Below are 21023 nucleotides of genomic sequence, written 5' to 3'. Positions count from 1 at the left end.
ACTCCACAGCCTTGCCCTGCCACTGGTAATCCTGTGGGGTTGTAGCCCAGTTCCCTCCAATGAGCAATTGTGCTAGGGATATGTGCCTACCAGAGTCTAATTGAAGTCAGTGTGTCCTTGGCTAGGCCACCCCACTCTGCCACCAGCAGGCTGGAGGATCTCACATTCAGCTCCCTTTGGTGCTCAATGGAAATGGGGGAATGTTCCACCTGAGTCTGTCCAGACATGGTGGTTACTGTTGCAGCCTGTTTTTCTCTCCCACACACTCAGCACCTCTGCCCAGCAGCACTCCTCCTCTGGTACCCCCGCCCCCTGCCCCACTGTGGGGTGAGGTCTGGCTCCTTCCAGCAGACCACAGAATTTGAAAGATGTCTCTCCAAAATTTGACCCTAGCAGTAGTACACCACTGCTGCCACTGCATCTCCACTGCTGTAGGCCAGCCACCCTTGCTGCTACCTCTGTTGCCCTGCCACTGCCATGCACTTTCATTGCACAGGGCCATTCTCCCTACCCCCATGTCTCCCCACTTCCACTTGAGTCACAGTTTCAGTTCAGATGCACTGTGGCCAATGCAATGCCCAGTCATCGCAAGGAACCACCAGACACTCCAGGCTCTGCAGGGGGTAGGCCTCCAGACTACCAGGATAGGGGGAAGGGTAGATTGGGAATTTAGAATGGCTGGGAAACTATTTGTTCAACTTTTATGCTGGGCAAGAGAATTCCCAGGCTCACAGCAGGTTCTCTCTGAAAAAGGAGTTTTGTTGTTCAGTGGTTCTCTCCTGTCTGGTAAAACACGAGGTCTTCTGTTCACTGCTCGCCTGTAGAAAGCACACAGCAATCCACTCTCTTGAGGAAGGGGATGGACTCTTGTCCTCTTTGGGATGGGTTAATACCTGAAGTTTGGAGGTACAAAACTTGGAGTTGCAGCTTGCCTCAGCAGGGATGATGTGCACTCATCAATTTTCTCTCTCAGCTCAGCTTTTGACCCTCAGCTTTGTTGGGTTCATTCTGACCTTTGTCTCTACCTCTCCATGGGAGTTTCTATTGAAAGCTGGTTCTGGTTGAACATCTTACCTCCTCCTCTCAACATCAAAATCTTTATTACTTGTATTGTCACCGTAGCAATTATATGTCTTGATATTCCAGAATATTTGGCCTCTTCCTGCACCTTATTTTATGCCACCTTTGAGAAATCATGATGTCATTGCATATCATTAATTGCCAGTATTCATTTCTCTGTGGCAAAGGAATTATCTGTGTACTTAGTAAATACAGGAGTAGCCTAATACAGGAATGTTATAGAGCATCTGTTTTCTGTGGTTTCTTTTGATACCAGTCATTACATCAATGAGGGTCCCAGCAGGCAGCAGATAGCACAACTTAAATTAGGTTATTTGGTTATATAGCCACTTCATGAGCTGGTAGGAGGTCATATGAACTATTTGAAATGAATATCAAGCTGTTGTAAGAAATTGGGTGAATTGAAGATTAGGGCCCATATAGTTAAAAATCTAATGTAAATTTTCTTCCTCAAAACAGCTCTTTATATAATTATGGTAGCTACCTAAGAATTGTTAGGTATTAAATTGTTAAATTATGGCAAAGGTTGGCATAGACTCAGTATGCTTGTTATTTCAGTAAAATGTAATAAGAAGAGGTTCAGCTTCTCACTTCTTCAAGAACTATACTTCTCATTTCTAAACTTTGATAAAATAATAAAAATATTAATAATTAGAAAAATATTTTTTACCACCCTTAAATGAATTTTTTTTTTTTTTACTCAGACTTTTCTTTGTTGTTATTGTAGTATTCCAAGGAGATTACTCTGGAGGCATTTTCAATTATTGTGACCCAGATGCTGGCACGTAGTTTTGGAATATCATATGATGACCCAAAAGAATGTCAATGTGCAGAAACCATCTGTGTAATGAATCCAGATGCTATGTAAGTTTTTAAAACAAACTTATTTATTGGTTATGTTTATTTTGTTTTAAACATTTGAAGGTAAACATTTCAGTATTTATTTATAGCACAAAGTAGGTATAAGGGGACTAAGTTCACTACGAAAGATAAATGTATCTTGAAATGTAAGAATAATATGGAGGAAAGTTATCATTAAAGATAGTCAAAGATAAACCCAATATACATCGGATTTTATAATATACACTATCAAAAGAATTTTCCTTAGGATGTTTATTTGATGAATGCATTTTGTAAGGATCTTTAAAAATAGGTCAGCAGACCATAGTAAGTGGCCTTTGTTGTAGACAAAATTTTTGATTTTGTTTTAAGCATAGTTTATATTGTGAAAAAGCTACCCCAAAGAATAAGAAGTCCTAGTTGGTCCAATATTAAATACATACATAAAATTTGTGTGACTGTAGGAATTACTTGAATTGTTTAGATTTAGTTTTCTCATCTTTAAATGGGAATAATTATGCCCGTTTTCTTATTTCCCAGAATTACATAAGAATAAAATAAGAAAATAAAAGGAGAAATGTTTTCTAAACTGTAAAATTCTTTACGTATGTTATGGATTAGCTATAATTATCTGTAAATTTACCAATGTTCCCAAAATAGTATATCAGACAAGAGCTATAGCAAGTGTGATAAGTGTTTTATAGTTTTACTCTTTTTAAAAGTAGACTATGATAGGCATAACCTATTAATTACTGAAAAACAATCAAAAGTTAATTAAAAGCGAGAATTTCGGATTTGGGAAGATGGCAGCCGAGTAACAGCTTCCTTGCATCTGGGCACCGTGAGTCTGGGGAAATAGGACTCCAGACATCTCTGGCTGGTGGGATCTGCCTATCATCACCCCTGAGAGGATACAGGGAGTCAGCAAGAGACTTCTGGACCCCAAGAGGAGGACTAAAACAGTGGATTAATGGCAAGTGGTCACGTGTGTTCAATCTGTCTAAACCTGCCCACAACTGTAAGTTCAGTAGCAGCGAGACTGCAAACCAGAAAGGCCTTACCTGTGAACTGTTTTGGTGTCTTTGGACTTGGCACTCAGCTGAACTGCCTTGGGGAGAGCCTGAGCGGGAGTGCGGAGAACTTTGGCCTTTGTCTAGGGCCCTAGTCTGAGCCGCTGAGCCAGACGGAGCTAATAGTGTTTGGCTCTGGGTCACAGGCAGCCATTGTGAGCGATCTGCCCTGGCAAGCTCCGCCCTCAGGGTTGCAGAGCTAGAATTGGGTGGGAGCTGGTAACCCAGCGACCAAGTAGCCTAAGGGCCGGGTCTGAGCCGCCTTACAGCCCTAACCCTCGGGGGCAGAGGGAGACCAGTTTTGGCACACAGGGTAAATGGATAGCCACTTCAGCAATGATTCCAGCGACAAGCACTTCCCTGGGAAAACTTCTGCTCAGCAAGTGAACAAGTTCAAAGTGCCTTTTAAGTGGGCTAAAGAGAGATTTAGAGTGTCTACCTGCTGGAGTTTGAGAAACTAGCAGCCTCCAGTCATATCAGAATGTGATTAACATCTCATACCCCAGAAGACCACGTGTTGCCCAGACAATATTCAATAACATATACATACTGCTTTCTTTTTGGTTGTGTTTTTTCTGGGGGGGGTTGGTTGTTTTTTTGTTTGTTTGTTTATTTTGATGTTGTTGATGTTGTTTTTTTTTTAACACTTTACACAAAAGTGTTTATTTATTTTACTTTTTTATCAAATCATAAACACATAGATCATGTATACATTAATGCATTTATGGGGTGCAATGTGCTGATTTTACATACAATTTGGAATGCTCATATCAAATATTTATTTTTTAAATTTTTTATTTATATATTTTGAGACCAGGTCTCACTCTGTTGCCCAGGTTAGAGTACTATGGTGTCAGCCTAGCTCACAGCAACCTCACACTCCTGGGTTCGAGTGATCCTCTTGCCTCAGCCTCCCGAGTAGCTGTGATTACAGGCCCCCACCATGTCACCCAGCTAATTTTTCTATTTTTTGTAGTGAAGTTGTCTCACTAGGTTCCCTCAGCCCACACAAGTATGATGAGAAGAGATGACCGAAAGAAATGCCTATCTCCTTTTTATACCTGCGCTCTTTCAGAGATTATGGCATAAGTGTTTTCAGCACAAACACGGAATTGATATTCTAGACATGTAATGAAATCTCATATACTGTTAGCAAGGGAAAGATTTATTTTCTTCTCAAATTGGCTCTAGAATGAGGCTTAATTGCCTTCCTAAGAAGTGGTTGGAAGTGGGAGTTATGTATGTTGAATACACACACACACACATACACTCTGTGTGTGGGGTGGCACACATTGTATATATATACACACATACTAAAAGAAAATACCCTCTTATCATTTTTCCCATTCATGTTAAACCAGGGAAAATATTATTAAGTTAAGCTTTTGACAGAAAGGACACAAATAAGTTAACTGCTTTTTTTCAAATACAGTTTTTATATTGTGACCTTTGGATATATAATCTCTACATCCCTTAAGCAGAATTTCTTTTCTTCTACAGCTGAAATTTTCAAGACTCTTGCCAACCATTCAGTACTCAAAAAAAGGCTATTAGATATATTCTAAGAGCTTATCTTTATATTAATAAAAATATTACCAAAGATAAGACAAACCTATACATCATTTTGCTTTTATTTTTATTTTTATTTTATTAATTTTTTTATTAAATCATAACTGTATACATTGATATGATCATGGGGCATCATACACTCGCTTCATAAACCATTTGACACATTTTTATCACAGTGGTTAACATAGCCTTTCCGGCGTTATCTCAGTTACTGTGCCAAAACATTTACATTCTACATTTACCAAGTTTCGCAAATACCCCTGTAATATGCACCACAGGTGTGATCCCACCGATCCCCCTCCCTCTATCCACCCCCCCTTTTCCCACTTCCCCCTATTGTTAAGTTGTAGCTGGGTTATAGCTTTCATGTGAGAGTCCTAAATTAGTTTCATAGTAGGGTTGTGTACATTGGGTACTTTTTCTTCCATTCTTGGTAAAGTCTCCATCTTTATTTAAGGCTACATAGTATTCCATGGTATACATATACCACAATTTATTAATCCATTCATGGATCGATGGGCACTTGGGCTTTTTCCATGACTTAGCTATTATGAATTGGGCTGCAATAAACATTCTGGTACAAATATCTTTGTTATGTTGTGATTTTTGGTCTTCTGGGTATATGCCCAGCAGAGGAATTACAGGATTGAATGTCAGATCTATTTTTAGATCTCTGAGTGTTCTCCATATATCTTTCCAAAAGGAATGTATTAATTTGCATTCCCACCAGCAGTGCAGAAGTGTTCCCTTTTCTCCGCATCCACGCCAACATCTCTGGTCTTGAGATTTTGTGATATAGGCTAGTCTCATTGGAGTTAGATGATATCTCAAAGTAGTTTTGATTTGCATTTCTCTGATGATTAAAGATGATGAGCATTTTTTCATATGTCTGAAGGCCGTGCGCCTGTCTTCTTCAGAGAAGTTTCTCTTCAAATCCCTTGCCCAGCCTGCGATGGGATCCCTTGTTTTTTTCTTGCTGATGCGTTTGAGTTCTCTGTGGATTCTGGTTATTAAACCTTTGTCAGAGATATACCCTGCAAATATCTTCTCCCATTCTGAGGGCTGTGTGCTTGCTCTGCTTACTGTGTTCTTAGCTGTGCAGAAGCTTTTTAGTTTGATCAAGTCCCAGTAGTGTATTTACGAAGCTGCTTCAATTGCCCAGGGGGTTCTCCTCATGAAATACTCACCCAGACCAATTTCTTCAAGGGTTTTACCTGCATTCTCCTCTAGTATTTTTATAGTTTAATGTCTTAAGTTTAAATCTTTAATCCAATGAGAGTCTATCTTAGTTAATGGTGAAAGGTGTGGGTCCAATTTCAGTCTTCTTCAGGTTGCCAGCCAGTTCACCCAGCACCATTTGTTAAATAGGGAATCTTTTCCCCACTGAATGTTTTTAATTGGCTTGACAAAAATCAAATAGCGGTAAGTAGCTGGATTCATCTCTTGGTTCTCTATTCTGTTCCAGATATCTACTTCTCTGTTTTTGTGCCAGTACCATGCTGTTTTGATCACTATCGATTTGTAGTAAAGTCTGAGGTCTGGTAGTGTGATTCCTCCTGTTTTGTTTTTATTTCTGAGTAATGTCTTGGCTATTCGAGGTTTTTTCTGATTCCATATAAAACGAAGTAATGTTTTTTCAAGATCTTTAAAATATGACAGTGGAGCTTTAATAGGGAGTGCGTTGAAATTATATATTGCTTTGGGTAGTATGGACATTTTGATAATGTTGATTCTTCCCAGCCATGAGCATGGTATGTTTTTCTATTTGTTAAAATTTTCAGCTATTTCTTTTCTTAGAGTTTCATAGTTCTCTTTATAGAGATCTTTCACGTCTTTTGTTAGGTAAATTCCCAAATATTTCATCTTCTTTGGCACTACTGTGAATGGGATAGAGTCCTTAACTGCTTTTTCAATTTGACTGTTGTTGGTGTATATAAAGGCTACCGATTTATGAATGTTGATTTTGTAACCTGAGACGCTGCTGTATTCCTTGATCACTTCTAGGAGTTTTGTAGTAGAGTCCCTAGTGTTTTCCAGATACACAATCATATCATCTGCAAAGAGCGAGAGTTTGATCTCTTCTGACCCTATATGGATACCCTTGATTGCCTTTTCTTCCCTAATTGCGGTGGCTAAAACTTCCATTACAATGTTGAAAAGCAATGGAGACAATGGGCAGCCTTGTCTGGTTCCTGATCTGAGTGGAAATGATTCCAATTTAACTCCATTCAATATGATATTGGCTGTGGGTTTGCTGTAGATAGCCTCTATCAGTGTAAGAAAAGTCCCTTCTAGACCAATTTTCTTGAGTGTTCTGATCATGAAGGGATGCTGGATATTATCAAAAGCTTTTTCTGCATCAATTGAGAGAATCATATGGTCTTTGTTTTTTAATTTGTTTATGTGCTGAATTACATTTATAGATTTACGTATATTGAACCAGCCTTAACACACTGGGATAAAACCAACTTGGTCATGATGTATAATTTGTTTGATGTGTTGCTGGATTCTGTTTTTTAGGATCTTGTTGAATATTTTTGCATCTATATTCATTAGTGATATTGGTCTATAATTTTCTTTTCTTGTTGGGTCTTTTCCTGGTTTGGGGATCAGGGTGATGTTTGCTTCATAGAACGTGTTGGGTAGTCTTCCTTCTTTTTCTACATTTTGGAACAGGTTGAGTAATATAAGTACTAATTCCTCTTTAAAGGTTTGGTAGAATTCTGACGTGAAACCATCTGGTCCCGGGCTTTTCTTTTTAGGGAGGTTTTGTATAGTTGATTCTATTTCTGAACTTCATATGGGTCTGTTCAATATTTCCACTTGATTCTGGTTAAGTCTTGGAAGGTGGCATGCTTCCAAGTATCAGTCTATTTCCTTCAGATTTTCATATTTCTGAGAATAAAGTTTCTTGTAATATTCATTAAGGATTTTTTTGATTTCTGATGAGTCTGTGGTTATTTCGTCTTTGTTGTTTCTGATTGATGATATTATAGACTTTACTCTTTTTTTCCTGATTAGGTTGGCCAGAGGTTTATCTATTTTCTTGACCTTTTCAAAAAACCAGCTTTTTGATTTATTGATCTGTTGTATTATTCTTTTGTTTTCAATTTCATTTAATTCTGCTCTAATTTTGGTTATTTCTTTTCTTCTACTGGGCTTGGGGTTGGAATGTTCTTCCTTTTCCAGTTGCATGAGATGTCCCATTAAGGTGTTAACTTCCTCTCTTTCCGTTCTCTTGAGGAAGGTTTGCAGTGCTATAAATTTCCCTCTTAGAACTGCCTTTGCGGTGTCCCAGAGGTTCTGATAGTTTGTGTCTTCATTGTTGTTTTGTTCCAAAAAATTGGCGATTTCTTTCTTAATCTCATCTCTGACCCAGCTATCATTCAGCATAAAGTTATTTAACTTCCATGTTTTTGTATGGGTATGCAGATTCCTGTTGTTACTCAATTCAAGTTTTATTCCATGATGGTCCGAGAAGATGCATGGAATAATTTCTATTCCTTTAAATTTACTGAGGTTAGACTTGTGACCTAAAATGTGGTCAATTTTGGAGTAAGTTCCATGGGCTGATGAGAAGTATGTGTATTCATTTTTGTTGGGATGAAATGTTCTGTAGATGTCTGCTAAATCTAAATATTGGATGGTTAGGTTTAAATCTAAGATTTCTTTGCTCAGCTTCTTTCTGGAGGATCGATCCACACTGCCAAGGGAGTATTGAAATCTCCAATGATTATGGAGCTAGAGGAAGTCAAGTTACTCATGTCTGTTAGAGTTTCTCTTATAAATTGAGGTGCATTCTGGTTGGGTGCATAGATATTAATAATTGAGATCTCATCATATTGAGTATTACCCTTAACAAATATGAAGTGACCATTCTTGTCCTTCCTTACTTTTGATGGTTTAAAGCCTACTGTATCTGCAAATAAAATTGCAACACCTGCTTTTTTCTGATTATCATTTGCCTGAAATATGGATGACCATCCTTTCACCCTGAGTCTGTATTTGTCTTTTAAGTTGAGATGTGACTCTTGTATGCAACAAATATCTGGCTTGAGTTTTTGTATCCAGTCAGCTAACCTATGCCTCTTTAGAGGACAGTTTAAGCCATTCACATTGATGGAGAGTATTGAAAAGTCTGGTGGAATTTTGGGTATCGAGTTTTTCAAAGGTCCAGTTGACATTTTTAATCCTTTCGCCAGTGTGGAAGTTGGAGTTTGATCCGAAGTTTCTGAGTGAGTTTACTTTTGTGGTATAGGATTGGGTTGGTCATTGTGGAGGATAGGTCTGAGAACATCCTGAAGAGTTGGTTTAATTATGGCAAATTTTTTCAACATATGAATGTCATTGAAGTATTTAATTTCTCCATCATAGATGAAACTCAGTTTAGCTGGATACAAGATCCTGGGTTGAAAGTTTTTTTGCTTTAGGAGATTAAAAGTTGATGACCAGCCTCTTCTTGCTTGAAAAGTTTTAGCAGAGAGATCTGCAGTTATTCTAATATTCTTACCTTTGTACGTTATAGTTTTCTTTCGCCGGGCTGCTTTGAGAATGTTCTCTTTCATGTTAACTTTAGTGAAGCTAATTGTGATATGTCTGGGGGATGACTTATTGGGGTTGAATCGTGCTGGGGTTCTGAAGCTGTCTGCTATCTGAATTTCAGATTCTCTAGGCATGTCTGGAAAATTTTCTTTCATAATTTCATGCAGAAGGGCCTCTGTGCCCTCTGTGCCCCACTTCATCGTTCTCAGAAATTCCTATAATTCTTGTGTTCCTTTTTTTCGAATTATCTGAGAGTTCTCTGAGTGAGTGATCCGTTTTTGCTCTCCATCTCTCTTACTCTTTGAGAGATTGGGAGCGTTCGAAGACTTTATCTTCAATGTCAGAAATCCTGTCTTCTGCTTGCTCCATTCTGTTACTGAGGGATTCTACTGTATTTTTCATATCTTTGAGGGCTGTAAGTTCTTTCTTCAGTGTGTCTAAGTTTTTGGTGGTTTTGTCTTTAAATTCGTTAAATTCTTGAGACAGTTTTTGAATTTCTCCTCGAATTCCTAATTCCATTTTATTAATCTTGTCTGCAATCCAAATTCTGAGTTCGATTTCTGACATCTCAGCCAGTTGTTTATGAATGGGATCTTCAATCATATCTGCTGTATCTTTTCTTGGGGGGGTTGATCTATTCTGGTTATTCATGTTACCAGAGTTTTTCTGCTGATTCCGCCCCATGGTTATTTTACTTTCTTTGGTTTTTCCCCGGGGTTTTATCGAGGGCCCGCACAGTGTTGTGGCCTTAGAAACTGGGGCCCTGTCTGGTGTGGTGGAGCAAAGTGGTTCTGTCTTGTTTTCAGCTGGTTTCTGTTCGATCGTATTGCAACTTCTACTCTGGCTTGAAGTCTCAGCTGTGTGGAAAAATCAGCAATTAAGTCACCCCGCCTGCCCACCTCTGGCCCCAGTTGGAAAAGGAGAATCAAACCTTCCTACAATCGCACACCCAGGGCACCGCCTCAAAAGTCCTCAGTCTATTAGCCCAGTTCAAAAGGTCCGAATCAACTGTCTCAATCGGTACTTGTCTCGGGTGGGAGAGTTCAAGAGGTCTCTGGGAACTGGATCACAGGGGCCTGGTGACTCCTCTGACACGGCTCACCCCAGTGCAGCGTGAAGTCAGGAGGAGCCACCCAGCAAACAGAGCAGTCTAGGAAGGTTGACGTCTCCTTCCCCACTTTGCCCCTCCATCAGACCCAGTCACTGGTATCTCTGCAGATGGCTAACCCAGTTGCCTGCAGTGAACAGACACTCCAGGGCTTTGCACCTGCCTGAATCGCAAGGAAGTCTGCCAGGCCCCCGCAGACTGCCGCTATCTAGCAGGAGGAGATGGGGCCTGACATCTTTGAGTGTTTGATGCAGGTGATGGGAAGGAGGTGTTCACTCAGGCTTAGCCCCGTCCCTGATGGATGCTGCTAACAGAACAGAACAGAACAGACAACTTTGCGGGGTTCTGTCTCTGTTCCTGTCGAAATCGCCTACAGAAGACGGGCTGTTTTGAGTTCAAACGTCTTTGCTGCTGGAGATTTGCGTTCGAACACCTCTCTGGGTCAGCCCCACCCTGGAAGTTTCCCGGGTTTTTGAGCCATGTCAGGAAATCCCCCGCTCACCGGTGGCCTCCTCTGGTTGCCCAGGGAGACAGGGGGTGTGGCCTCAGAATATCCAGAAGTGAGCGTTCTGCCGTTAAAGAAAAAATGGCTGTTGATCTACCTCCAGGGAACTGCTGCTCTGATGTGGGCACTCAGGCAACCCTTTTCTCCTCTGTCCCGCGCCGCAGTGTCAGCACTAAGTGGCTGGAGTTTGTGCTGGGTCCACACCCCTCAAGAGATCCCCCAAGAATCAGAACTCTTGGGGGATGGGCCCCCAGACCCCAATTGGGAGTGGGGGGGGAAGCTAGAGTTTCATTCAGTTTTACGCAACACTACGGCCCGGGGAGGGCTCCTGCACTGCACCGCAGGGAAGTGCCACCAAGGCTTGATTTCCCCTCAGCAGAGTGCCCTCTCCTCGCTCACGTGTCCCAGAGTCAGCGCTGACCTGATGCAGCTCAGGCACTGTGCACTCCCCTTGAGAAATCACCCAAGGATCCGAACTCCGGGGGGATAGGCCCTCAGACCCCGAGTGAGAGTAGGGGCTCTCAGCTCTCAGCGGGGAAGCTAGAGTCTTATTCAGTCTTGTGCCCCTAATGTTGCCCGGGGAGGGTTGTTGCACTGCACCACAGGGAAGTGCCGCGAGGCGTGACTCCCCCTCAGCCCGGTGCCCTCTCCTCACTCGGCGCGCCTCAGAGTCAATGCTGACCAGTCGCAACTCGGGGACTGTCCACTCCCCTTGAGAAATCACCCAAGGATCCGAACTCCTGGGGGATAGGCCTCCAGACCACAGTGGGAGGGAGGGGAGAGCCGGGAGGGATTCTCTCTTGGTGACGCCACCGAAGGATTCCCAAAGTTTTATTCAGTTTTATGCCTGGCAGGAGAACGCCACGACACCCCAGTAGGGGAGGTAGGTCCAGTTTTTAGAAGGTCTCTCCCGTGGAGTGTAGTGGGAGGGCCTTTAATTTCTGCCCGCTTGTTTAATTGTGGGGCTCTTGAGCCGGTCTCATGGGGGAGGGGGACTCCCGTCCGCTTGGTGGTGGATTTTGTACCTTTTGTTTGCGTCCTTGTGATCACAACTTGCCTCAGCGGTGTTGATGTGCGTTCTTCAACCTTCTCTCTTGGTGAGGCTCAAGTCCACCAGGATACTTACTAAATTCCTGTCCCTTAACTCTCCTTCTGGATGGGAGCCTCTGTTGAAAGCTGGCTTCAGTCTGCCATCTTGTCTCCCTCCGATGTTTTGTTTTTTAAGTTCAACTTTTTCAATACAGATCCTTTTTCTTTCTCAATTTTTCTAGTTTAATTATAATTTCCCATTGCTGCCTATTTCAATAATTAGAACTTCATTTTTGTTAGTGTTTCTACTGCTATATGTGGTTTTCCACCCAATTTTATCCCGTAAAGTTTTCTGTTTGCTTGTTTTGGTTTGATTTATAGCATTTTTGTTTTTCCTCTCTACTTAGTGGAGGTGGGGTACCGTGTCTGATCAGGTTAGCAAAGAACTGCTGACCTCATGGGAACCGCCCAACTGGGCACCCCCAGAAGGTGGTTTTTTTTTTAAGGTTGTATCAAAGTACCCTACTGTACACCTATATTGCTCTGTCTCCCTCTTTCTATGCCTCTCTTCTTTTTGTCAATATTCCTTTTACCCACCCCCTCTCCTTTCTCTATTTTTCTTTTTTTTCCTTATCACTTGGTCCTCCTTTCTTTCATCCCTTTTTTGGTCTTCAACCTCCTCACCCTTCTGGTCCTGTAACCCTTAGTCCACAGGCACGAGAACTTAAAGAGCAAGAGGAAGTGAAAGGAAAATTAGGGCAAGGAAACAGATAAAAGAAATCACTCATGAGGAAGAATCAGCAGAGAACTCCAGGCAACATGAAGAACCAGTCCAGAACAACCCCGCCAAGGGACCAGGAGGTAGCTACTGCAGAGGATTCCATCTATAAGGAAATGTTTGGAATGACAGAAAGGGAATTTAGAATAAACATTTTGAAAACAATGTGTGAAATGATGGAAAAAATGAAGGAAACTGCTAATAAAGTGGAAAATAACCAAAAGGAAATTCAAAAACAGAATCAAATAAGAGATTAACGATATGAAGAATATATAAAGGATATAGCAGAAGTGAAGGAACTGAAACAGTCAATTAGGGAACTTAAAGATGCAATGGAAAGTATCAGCAACAGGTTAGACCATGCAGAAGGAAGAATTTCAGAGGTAGAAGACAAAGTTTTTGAGATAACTCAGATAGTAAAAGAGGCAGAAAAGAAGAGAGAGAAAGCAGAACGTTCACTGTCAGAATTATGGGACTTTATGAAGCGTTCCAACATACGAGTTACAGGAATTCCAGAAGGGGAAGAAGAATGTCCCAGAGGAATGGAAGCCATACCAGAGAATATTATAAAAGAAAATTTCCCAAATACCACCAAAGTTTTTGACACACTGCTTTCAGAGGGATATTGGACCCCAGGTCGCCTCAACTCTAACCGAGCTTCTCCAAGACACATTGTGATGAACCTGTCCAAAGTCAAGACAAAAGAAGAGATTCTGCAAGCTGCCAGGAGTAAGCGCCAGTTGACCTACAGGGGCAAATCCATCAGAGTGATCGCAGACTTCTCTAATGAAACTTTCCAAGCAAGAAGACAATGGTCATCTACCTGTAATCTACTTAAACAGAACAATTTCCAGCCCAGAATTCTGTACCCCACTAAGCTAAGCTTAAAAATTGATGGAGAAATCAAATCATTTATGGATATACAAACATTGAGAAAATTCGCCACAACAAGACCAACTCTACAGGAAATACTTCAACCTGTTCTGCACACTGACCACCACAATGGATCAGCAGCAAAGTAAGAACTCAGAAATGAAAGGACAGTACCTTACCTCCACACTCATGCAAAAGATAAAACTAAGCAATTGACTCTCACCAAATAAGACGAATACAATACTACCACACTTATCAATTATCTCAATAAATGTTAATGGCTTGAATTCCCCATTGAAGAGAAATAGATTGGTTGACTGGATTAAAAAACACAAGCCATCCATGTGCTGTCTGCAAGAAATACACCTGGCTTCAAAAGACAAATTAAAGCTCCGAGTCAAGGGTTGGAAGACAATTTTTCAGGCAAATGAATTCAGAAGAAAAGAGGAGTTGCAATCTTATTTTCTGATACATGTGGATTTAAAGCAACTAAAGTCAAAAAAGACAAAGATGGTCACTTTATATTGGTCAAGGGAAAAATACAACAAGAAGACATTTCAATTCTAAATATTTATGCACCCAATTTAAATGCTCCCAGATTCTTGAAACAAATCTTACTCAGTCTGAGCAATATGATATCTGATAATACCACAATAACAGGGGACCTCAACACTCCTCTTACAGAGCTGGACAGAGCCTCTAAACAGAAATTTAACAAGGATATAAGAGATTTAAATGAGACCCTAGAAGAACTGTGCTTGATAGACGCATATAGAACATTCCATCCCAAAGTTAAAGAATATACATTCTTCTCATCACCCCATGGAACATTCTCCAAAATTGATCATGTCCTGGGACACAAAACAAATATCAACAGAATCAAAAGAATTGAAATTTTACCTTGTATCTTCTCAGACCATAAGGCACTAAAGGTGAAACTCAAGTCTAACAAAAATGCTCGACTCCACCCAAAGGCATGGAATTAAACAATCTTCTGTTGAATAACAGATGGGTGAAGGAAGAAATAAAACAGGAAATCATTAACTTCCTTGAGCATAACAACAATGAAGACACAAGCTACCAAAACCTGTGGGATACTGCAAAAGCAGTTTTGAGAGGGAAATTCATCGCTTTAGATGCCTACATTCGAAAAACAGAAAGAGAGCACATCAACAATGTCACAAGAGATCTTATGGAATTGGAAAAAGAAGAACAATCTAAGCCTAAACTCAGTAGAAGAAAAGAAATATCCAAAATCAAATCAGAGATCAATGAAATTGAAAACAAAAGGATCATTAAGAAAATTAATGAAACAAGGAGTTGGTTTTTTGAAAAAATAAATAAAATAGATAAACCATTGGCCAGACTAACGAGGAATAGAAAAGTAAAATCTCTAGTAACCTCAAGAGAAATGATAAAGGGAAAATAACAACTGATCCCACAGAGATACAAGAGATCATCTCTGAATACTACCAGAAACTCTATGCCCAGAAATTTGACAATGTGAAAGAAATGGATCAATATTTGGAATCACACCCTCTCCCTAGACTCAGCCAGGAAGAAATAGAGCTCCTGAACAGACCAATTTCAAGCACTGAGATCAAAGAAACAATAAAAATCTTCCAACCAAAAAATGCCCTGGTCCAGATGGCTTCACTCCAGAATTCTGTCAAACTTTCAAGGAAGAGCTTATTCCTGTATTGCAGAAATTATTCCAAAAAATTGAGGAAGAAGGAATCTTCCGCAACACATTCTATGAAGCAAACATCACCCTGATACCAAAACCAGGAAAAGACCCAAGCAAAAAGGAGAATTTCAGAACAATCTCAGTCATGAATATAGATGCAAAAATTCTCAACAAAATCCTAGCGAATAGATTACAGCTTATCATCAAAAAAGTCATTCATCATGATCAAGTAGGCTTCATCCCATGGATGCAAGGCTGGTTTAACATACGCAAGTCCATAAACGTTATCCACCATATTAACAGAGGCAAAAATAAAGATCACATGATCCTCTCAACGGATTCAGAAAAAGCATTTGATAAAATCCAGCATCCTTTTCTAATTAGAACACTGAAGAGTATAGGCATAGGTGGCACATTTCTAAAACTGATTGAAGCTATCTATGACAAACCCACAGCCAATATTTTACTGAATGGAGTAAAACTGAAAGCTTTTCCTCTTAGAACTGGAACCAGACAAGGTTGTCCTCTGTCACCTTTACTATTCAACACAGTGCTGGAAGTTCTAGCCAATACAATTAGGCAAGACAAGGAAATAAAGGGAATCCAGATGGGAGCAGAGGAGGTCAAACTCTCCCTCTTTGCTGACGACATGATCTTATACTTAGATAACCCCAAAGACTCAACCACAAGACTCCTAGAAGTCATCAAAAAATATGGTAATGTCTCAGGATATAAAATCAACGTCCACAAATCAGTAGCCTTTGTGTACACCAATAACAGTCAAGATGAGAAGCTAATTAAGGACAAAAGTCCCTTCACCATAGTCTCAAAGAAAATGAAATACTTAGGAATATACCTAACAAAGGAGGTGAAGGACCTCTATAAAGAAAACTATGAAATCCTCAGAAAGGAAATAGCAGAGGATATTAACAAATGGAAGAACATACCATGGTCATGGATGGGAAGAATCTACATTGTTAAAATGTCTATACTTCCCAAAGCAATCTACCTATTAAATGCCATTCCTATCAAAATACCAACATCGTACTTTCAAGATTTGGAAAAAATGATTCTGCGTTTTGTATGGACCCGGAAAAAACCCCGTATAGCTAAGGCAGTTCTCGGTAACAAAAGTAAAGCTGGGGGCATCAGCATACCAGATTTTAGTCTGTACTACAAAGCCATAGTGGTCTGGACAGCATGGTACTGGCACAAAAACAGAGACATAGACACTTGGAATCGAATTGAAAACCAAGAAATGAAACTAACATGTTACAACTGCCTAATCTTCGATAAACGAAACAAGAACATACCTTGGGGGAAAGACTCCCTATTCAATAAATGGTGTTGGGAGAACTGGATGTCTACATGTAAAAGACTGAAACTGGACTCACACCTTTCCCCACTCACAAAAATTGATTCAAGATGAATAAAGGACTGAAATTTAAGGCATGAAAGAATAAAAATCCTCAAAGAAAGCATAGGAAAAACACTGGAAGATATTGGCCTGGGGAAAGACTTCATGAAGAAGACTGCCATGGCAATTGCAACAACAACAAAAATAAACAAATGGGACTTCATTAAACTGAAAAGCTTCTGTACAGCTAAGGAGACAACAACCAAAGCAAAGGGACAACCTACATAATGGGAAAGGATATTTGCATATTTTCAATCAGACAAAAGCTTGATAACTAGGATCTATATAGAACTCAAATTAATCCACATGAAAAAAGCCAACAATCCCATACATCAATGGGCAAGAGACATGAATAGAACTTTCTCTTAAGATGACAGACGAATGGCTAAGAAACACATGAAAAAATGTTCATCATCTCTATATATTAGAGAAATGCAAATCAAAACAACCCTGAGATATCATCTAACCCCAGTGAGAATGGCCCACATCACAAAATCTCAAAACTGCAGATGCTGGCTTGGATGTGGAGAGAAGGGAACACTTTTACACTGCTGGTGGGACTGCAAACTAGTACAACCTTTCTGGAAGGAAGTATGGAGAAACCTCAAAGCACTCAAGCTAGACCTCCCATTTGATCCTGCAATCCCATTACTGGGCATCTACCCAGAAGGAAAGAAATCCTTTTATCATAAGGACACTTGTACTAGACTGTTTATTGCAGCTCAATTTACAATCGCCAAAATGTGGAAACAGCCTAAATGCCCACCAACCCAGGAATGGATTAACAAGCTGTGGTATATGTATACCATGGAATACTATTCAGCCATTAAAAAAAATGGCGACTTTACATCCTTCGTATTAACCTGGATGGACGTGGAAGACATTATTCTTAGTAAAGCATCACAAGAATGGAAAAGCATGAATCCTATGTACTCAATTTTGATATGAGGACAATTAATGACAATTATGGTTATGGGGGTGAAGCAGAAAGTGGGAAGGAGGGAGGTGGGCGGGGCCTTGGTGTGTGTCACACATGGGGTCAAGACATGATTGCAAGAGGGACTTTACCTAACAATTGCAATCAGTGTAACCTGGCTTATTGTACCCTCAATTAATCCCCAACAATGAAAAAAAAAAATAAAAGTGAGAATTTCAAAAATTAATGCTATTACTTTTTGAAAACATTATTTTTATGGTTATTTATAAGTACCTCCTAAGGGCTAATGTTTTAAAAATAGTTGATACTCAAATATATATAAAGAAGGTGACCAAAAATGTATATAATTTTAAGATATAAAATAAGATGAATATAAGTCATGCTGGGTGCCTCTTGTAATTGTATAAGTCAAGCATTGTTGAGTATATATAATTGTATTACAAATTATATTATATTAGAACAAATTATATTAGTTCTAAAAGTAATTCTATGTATACCCACATATCGATGTATGCAATTATATCATATATAGATTTATAATGGCCATATATATCCATATAAATAGATAAATGGAGTATTTATGTATATTACAGCCATATGAGAATAACTATTTTTGGATTATTGTCATGTGGTCAACTATTTTCAAGTATGCTTTTACAAGATGTTTTGTATAGGTTACTCAAAGCCTAGTATTAATGATGAGATTAACAAATATTACATTGTACAACTATGTGCTATAGACCTTCCAAGTAATTTATGTTTATTAACTCACTTGATTCTCACAACATCTCTGTGGGGCAGGTCCTATCATCCTATCATTTCCATTCTTATAGATGAGAAACTGAATTATAGAAAGTTTAATTACCCATAGTCTGATAGCTAGTTTTTGACAGAGTTGGGTTTTTAATCTGTGTTAATAAACCTTTAGAGTCATGTGGTACTTTATAAAAATTTTAAAATGGGCTCGGTGCCTGTAGCTCAAGCAGCTAGGGCTCCAGCCACATACACCAGAGCTGGTGGGTTTGAATCCAGCCCGGGCCCACCAAACAACAATGACAACTACCCCCACCCCCAGCAAAAAATATATATATATAGCCAGGTATTGTGGCAAGCATATGTAGTCCTAGGTACTTGGGAGGCTGAGGAAAGAGAATCACTTAGGCCCAGGAGTCGGAGGTTGCTGTGAGCTATGATGCCATGGCACTCTACTCCCAGGGTGACAGCTTGAGACTCTGTCTAAAAAGAAAGAAGTTTAAAATTATTTTAAATCTCTAATTTCTTAAAAATCTCTTGTGACACGTGTAGCATGTTACCTTAATTTTTCCAAAATATAACAATACCACATATGTATAACTCTTTTATATTTCCATAGTGCATCTCACATATTTTCATGTTATTTCTCAAAGAAGGCATGGAAATAAGGTAAATAACATTTTTCCATTTAATGTATTTATGAAGAAGTCCCTGGAGTATACACTGCCTTAGTGACTCTACATTGGATAAGTAGTGAATTAGTGGCCAAATTCAGTAGATAGCAGTACTACAACCAATGATTTCTTTATTGGGCACCTATTATAAGCCATAGAATCAAATTAGGTACTTCACTTGTTTAATAATATTTAATCCTCAGAACAACACCATGGGGTAGGTAGATATTATTACCATCATGTAGACAAGAAAACTGAGACTTAGAAAATCTAATCACTTTGTTATAAGTCATGGGGTTACTATCAGGCAACAGGTTTATCTAATTTTGAAGCTTTGTAATTTACTCACATAGAAGACAATTAATACATTGGCATTAGATTAAACTAAGTTGCAAGAGAACTCTAATATGTATTTGTACAAACTTCATTCTTATACTTCAGTGCTCCTTCTAATATATCACTTTTTGGGTAATACTCTCTATATTTATACTCTATATATTGTTGAAAAAATTTTATGCATACCTAATGATTGTACATTAGGTATGTGGTAATACTTTGATACATGCCTGTAATGTGTAATGATCCAATCTGTATATTTAGAATATATCCATTACTTCAAACATTTATCATTTCTTTGTGTTGGATACATTTCAGATCTTCTATTCTAGCTAGTTTGAAATATACAGTAAATTATAGTTAGCTATAGTAACCCTACTTTTCCTTTGAAAACTAGAGCTTATTTTTTCTGTGTAACACTTATTAATCAACCTCTCTTTATCCCTCTCCCCACTGTTCCTAGCCTCTGGAAACCATCGTTCTATTCTCTATGACATCAACTTTTTAAACTCCCACCTTTGAGTAAGAACATGCAATATGTACTTGCCTGGCTTATTTTACTTAAAATAATAATGTCCAGTTGCATACATGTTGCTGCAAATGATGAAGTTTCGTTCTTTTTATGGCCGAATAGTATTTCATAGTGATATATACCATATTCTTTCTATCTGTTCTTCCATTGATGGACATTTAGGTGAATTCCATATCTCACCTATTTTGAAAAGTGCTGCAATAAACATGGGGGTGAAGTTATCTTTTTGACATACTGGTTTCCTTTGTTTTGAATAAATACCCCATAATGGGATTGCTGGATTATATAGTAGTAGTACTTTTAATTTTTTGAGAAACTCCCATGCTAGTTTTCATAATAGCTGTACTAATTTACATTGCCACTAATAGTGTGCAGGAGTTCCATTTTTTTTCATATCATCACTGGTATTTTTTTCTTTTTGATGATAGCTATTCTAACTGGGGTGAGATGATATCTCATTATGTTTCTGATTAGAATTTTTCTGATGATTAGTGATGTGGAGCATTTTGAGCATTTTTTTTGTACACCTTTTGGCTATTTTTCTTGTTTTCTTTTTCTTTCTTTTCTTTTCTCCCCCCCACCCCTGCCTTTTTTTTGAGACAGAGTCTCAAGCTGTTGCCCTGGGTAGAGTGCCATGGCATCATAGCTTACAGTCACCTCCAAATTTTTTGGAATTAACTGATCTTCTTGCTTCAGTTTTTCTATTTTTAGTAGGGACAGGGTCTTGCTTTTGCTCAGGCTAGTCTCAAACTGCAAATGATGAAGTTTCAGTTTGATGAAACTCAAGCAATCCACTCTCCTCAGCCTTCCAGAGTACTAGGATTACAGGCGTGAGCTGCTACACCTGGCCTTCTTTTGGCCATTTGTATGTTTTCTCTTGAGAAATGTCTATTCATATCCTGAAGGTTGTTTTTGCAGTCTGTTGACTGTTTCCTTTCCTGTGCAGAGGCAGACTTTTAGTTTAATATAGTTCCACTTGTCTATTTTTGTTTTTGTTGTATGTGCTTTCCAAGTTGTACCCATAAAGTCTTTGCCTGGCACAATGTCCTGAAATATTTCCCCCATGATTTTATGGGAAAGAAATCCTTACAACTATGACAAGAATAAGGGTAGTTTGGAAAACAGCTGGTGAGAGAAAGCAAGCCAGAAACAAAACTGTATGATCCAGCAAACACCGCACCCCCATGCTTCAAGGCCAGTGTTTCTGGGGAACAACAGAACAGTTGTCAGTTGTTGGCTGGCAACCAATCAAGGGAGTTACTATTTGCCTTTAGTTAAAATCAGGCCCTCTAC

The 21023-nt window shown here is 39.2% G+C and overlaps 1 protein-coding gene across 1 annotated transcript in view; it reads left to right on the top strand.

Moving 5' to 3' along the window:
• The window catches only part of ADAM32 (ADAM metallopeptidase domain 32), a 380224-nt gene that overhangs the window by 171401 nt on the left and 187800 nt on the right, over positions 1 to 21023 (top strand). The window contains exon 10 of the mRNA XM_053578831.1: positions 1808 to 1944. Coding sequence (XP_053434806.1) covers positions 1808 to 1944 — 137 coding nt within the window. The remainder of the gene's footprint in view (positions 1 to 1807; positions 1945 to 21023) is intronic.

This window comes from Nycticebus coucang, chromosome 24 (assembly GCF_027406575.1).
Source record: "Nycticebus coucang isolate mNycCou1 chromosome 24, mNycCou1.pri, whole genome shotgun sequence".
NCBI lineage: Eukaryota > Metazoa > Chordata > Mammalia > Primates > Lorisidae > Nycticebus > Nycticebus coucang.
The sequence above is the reverse complement of the archived record's forward strand: the minus strand, read 5'-3'. Positions and strand labels throughout refer to the sequence as shown.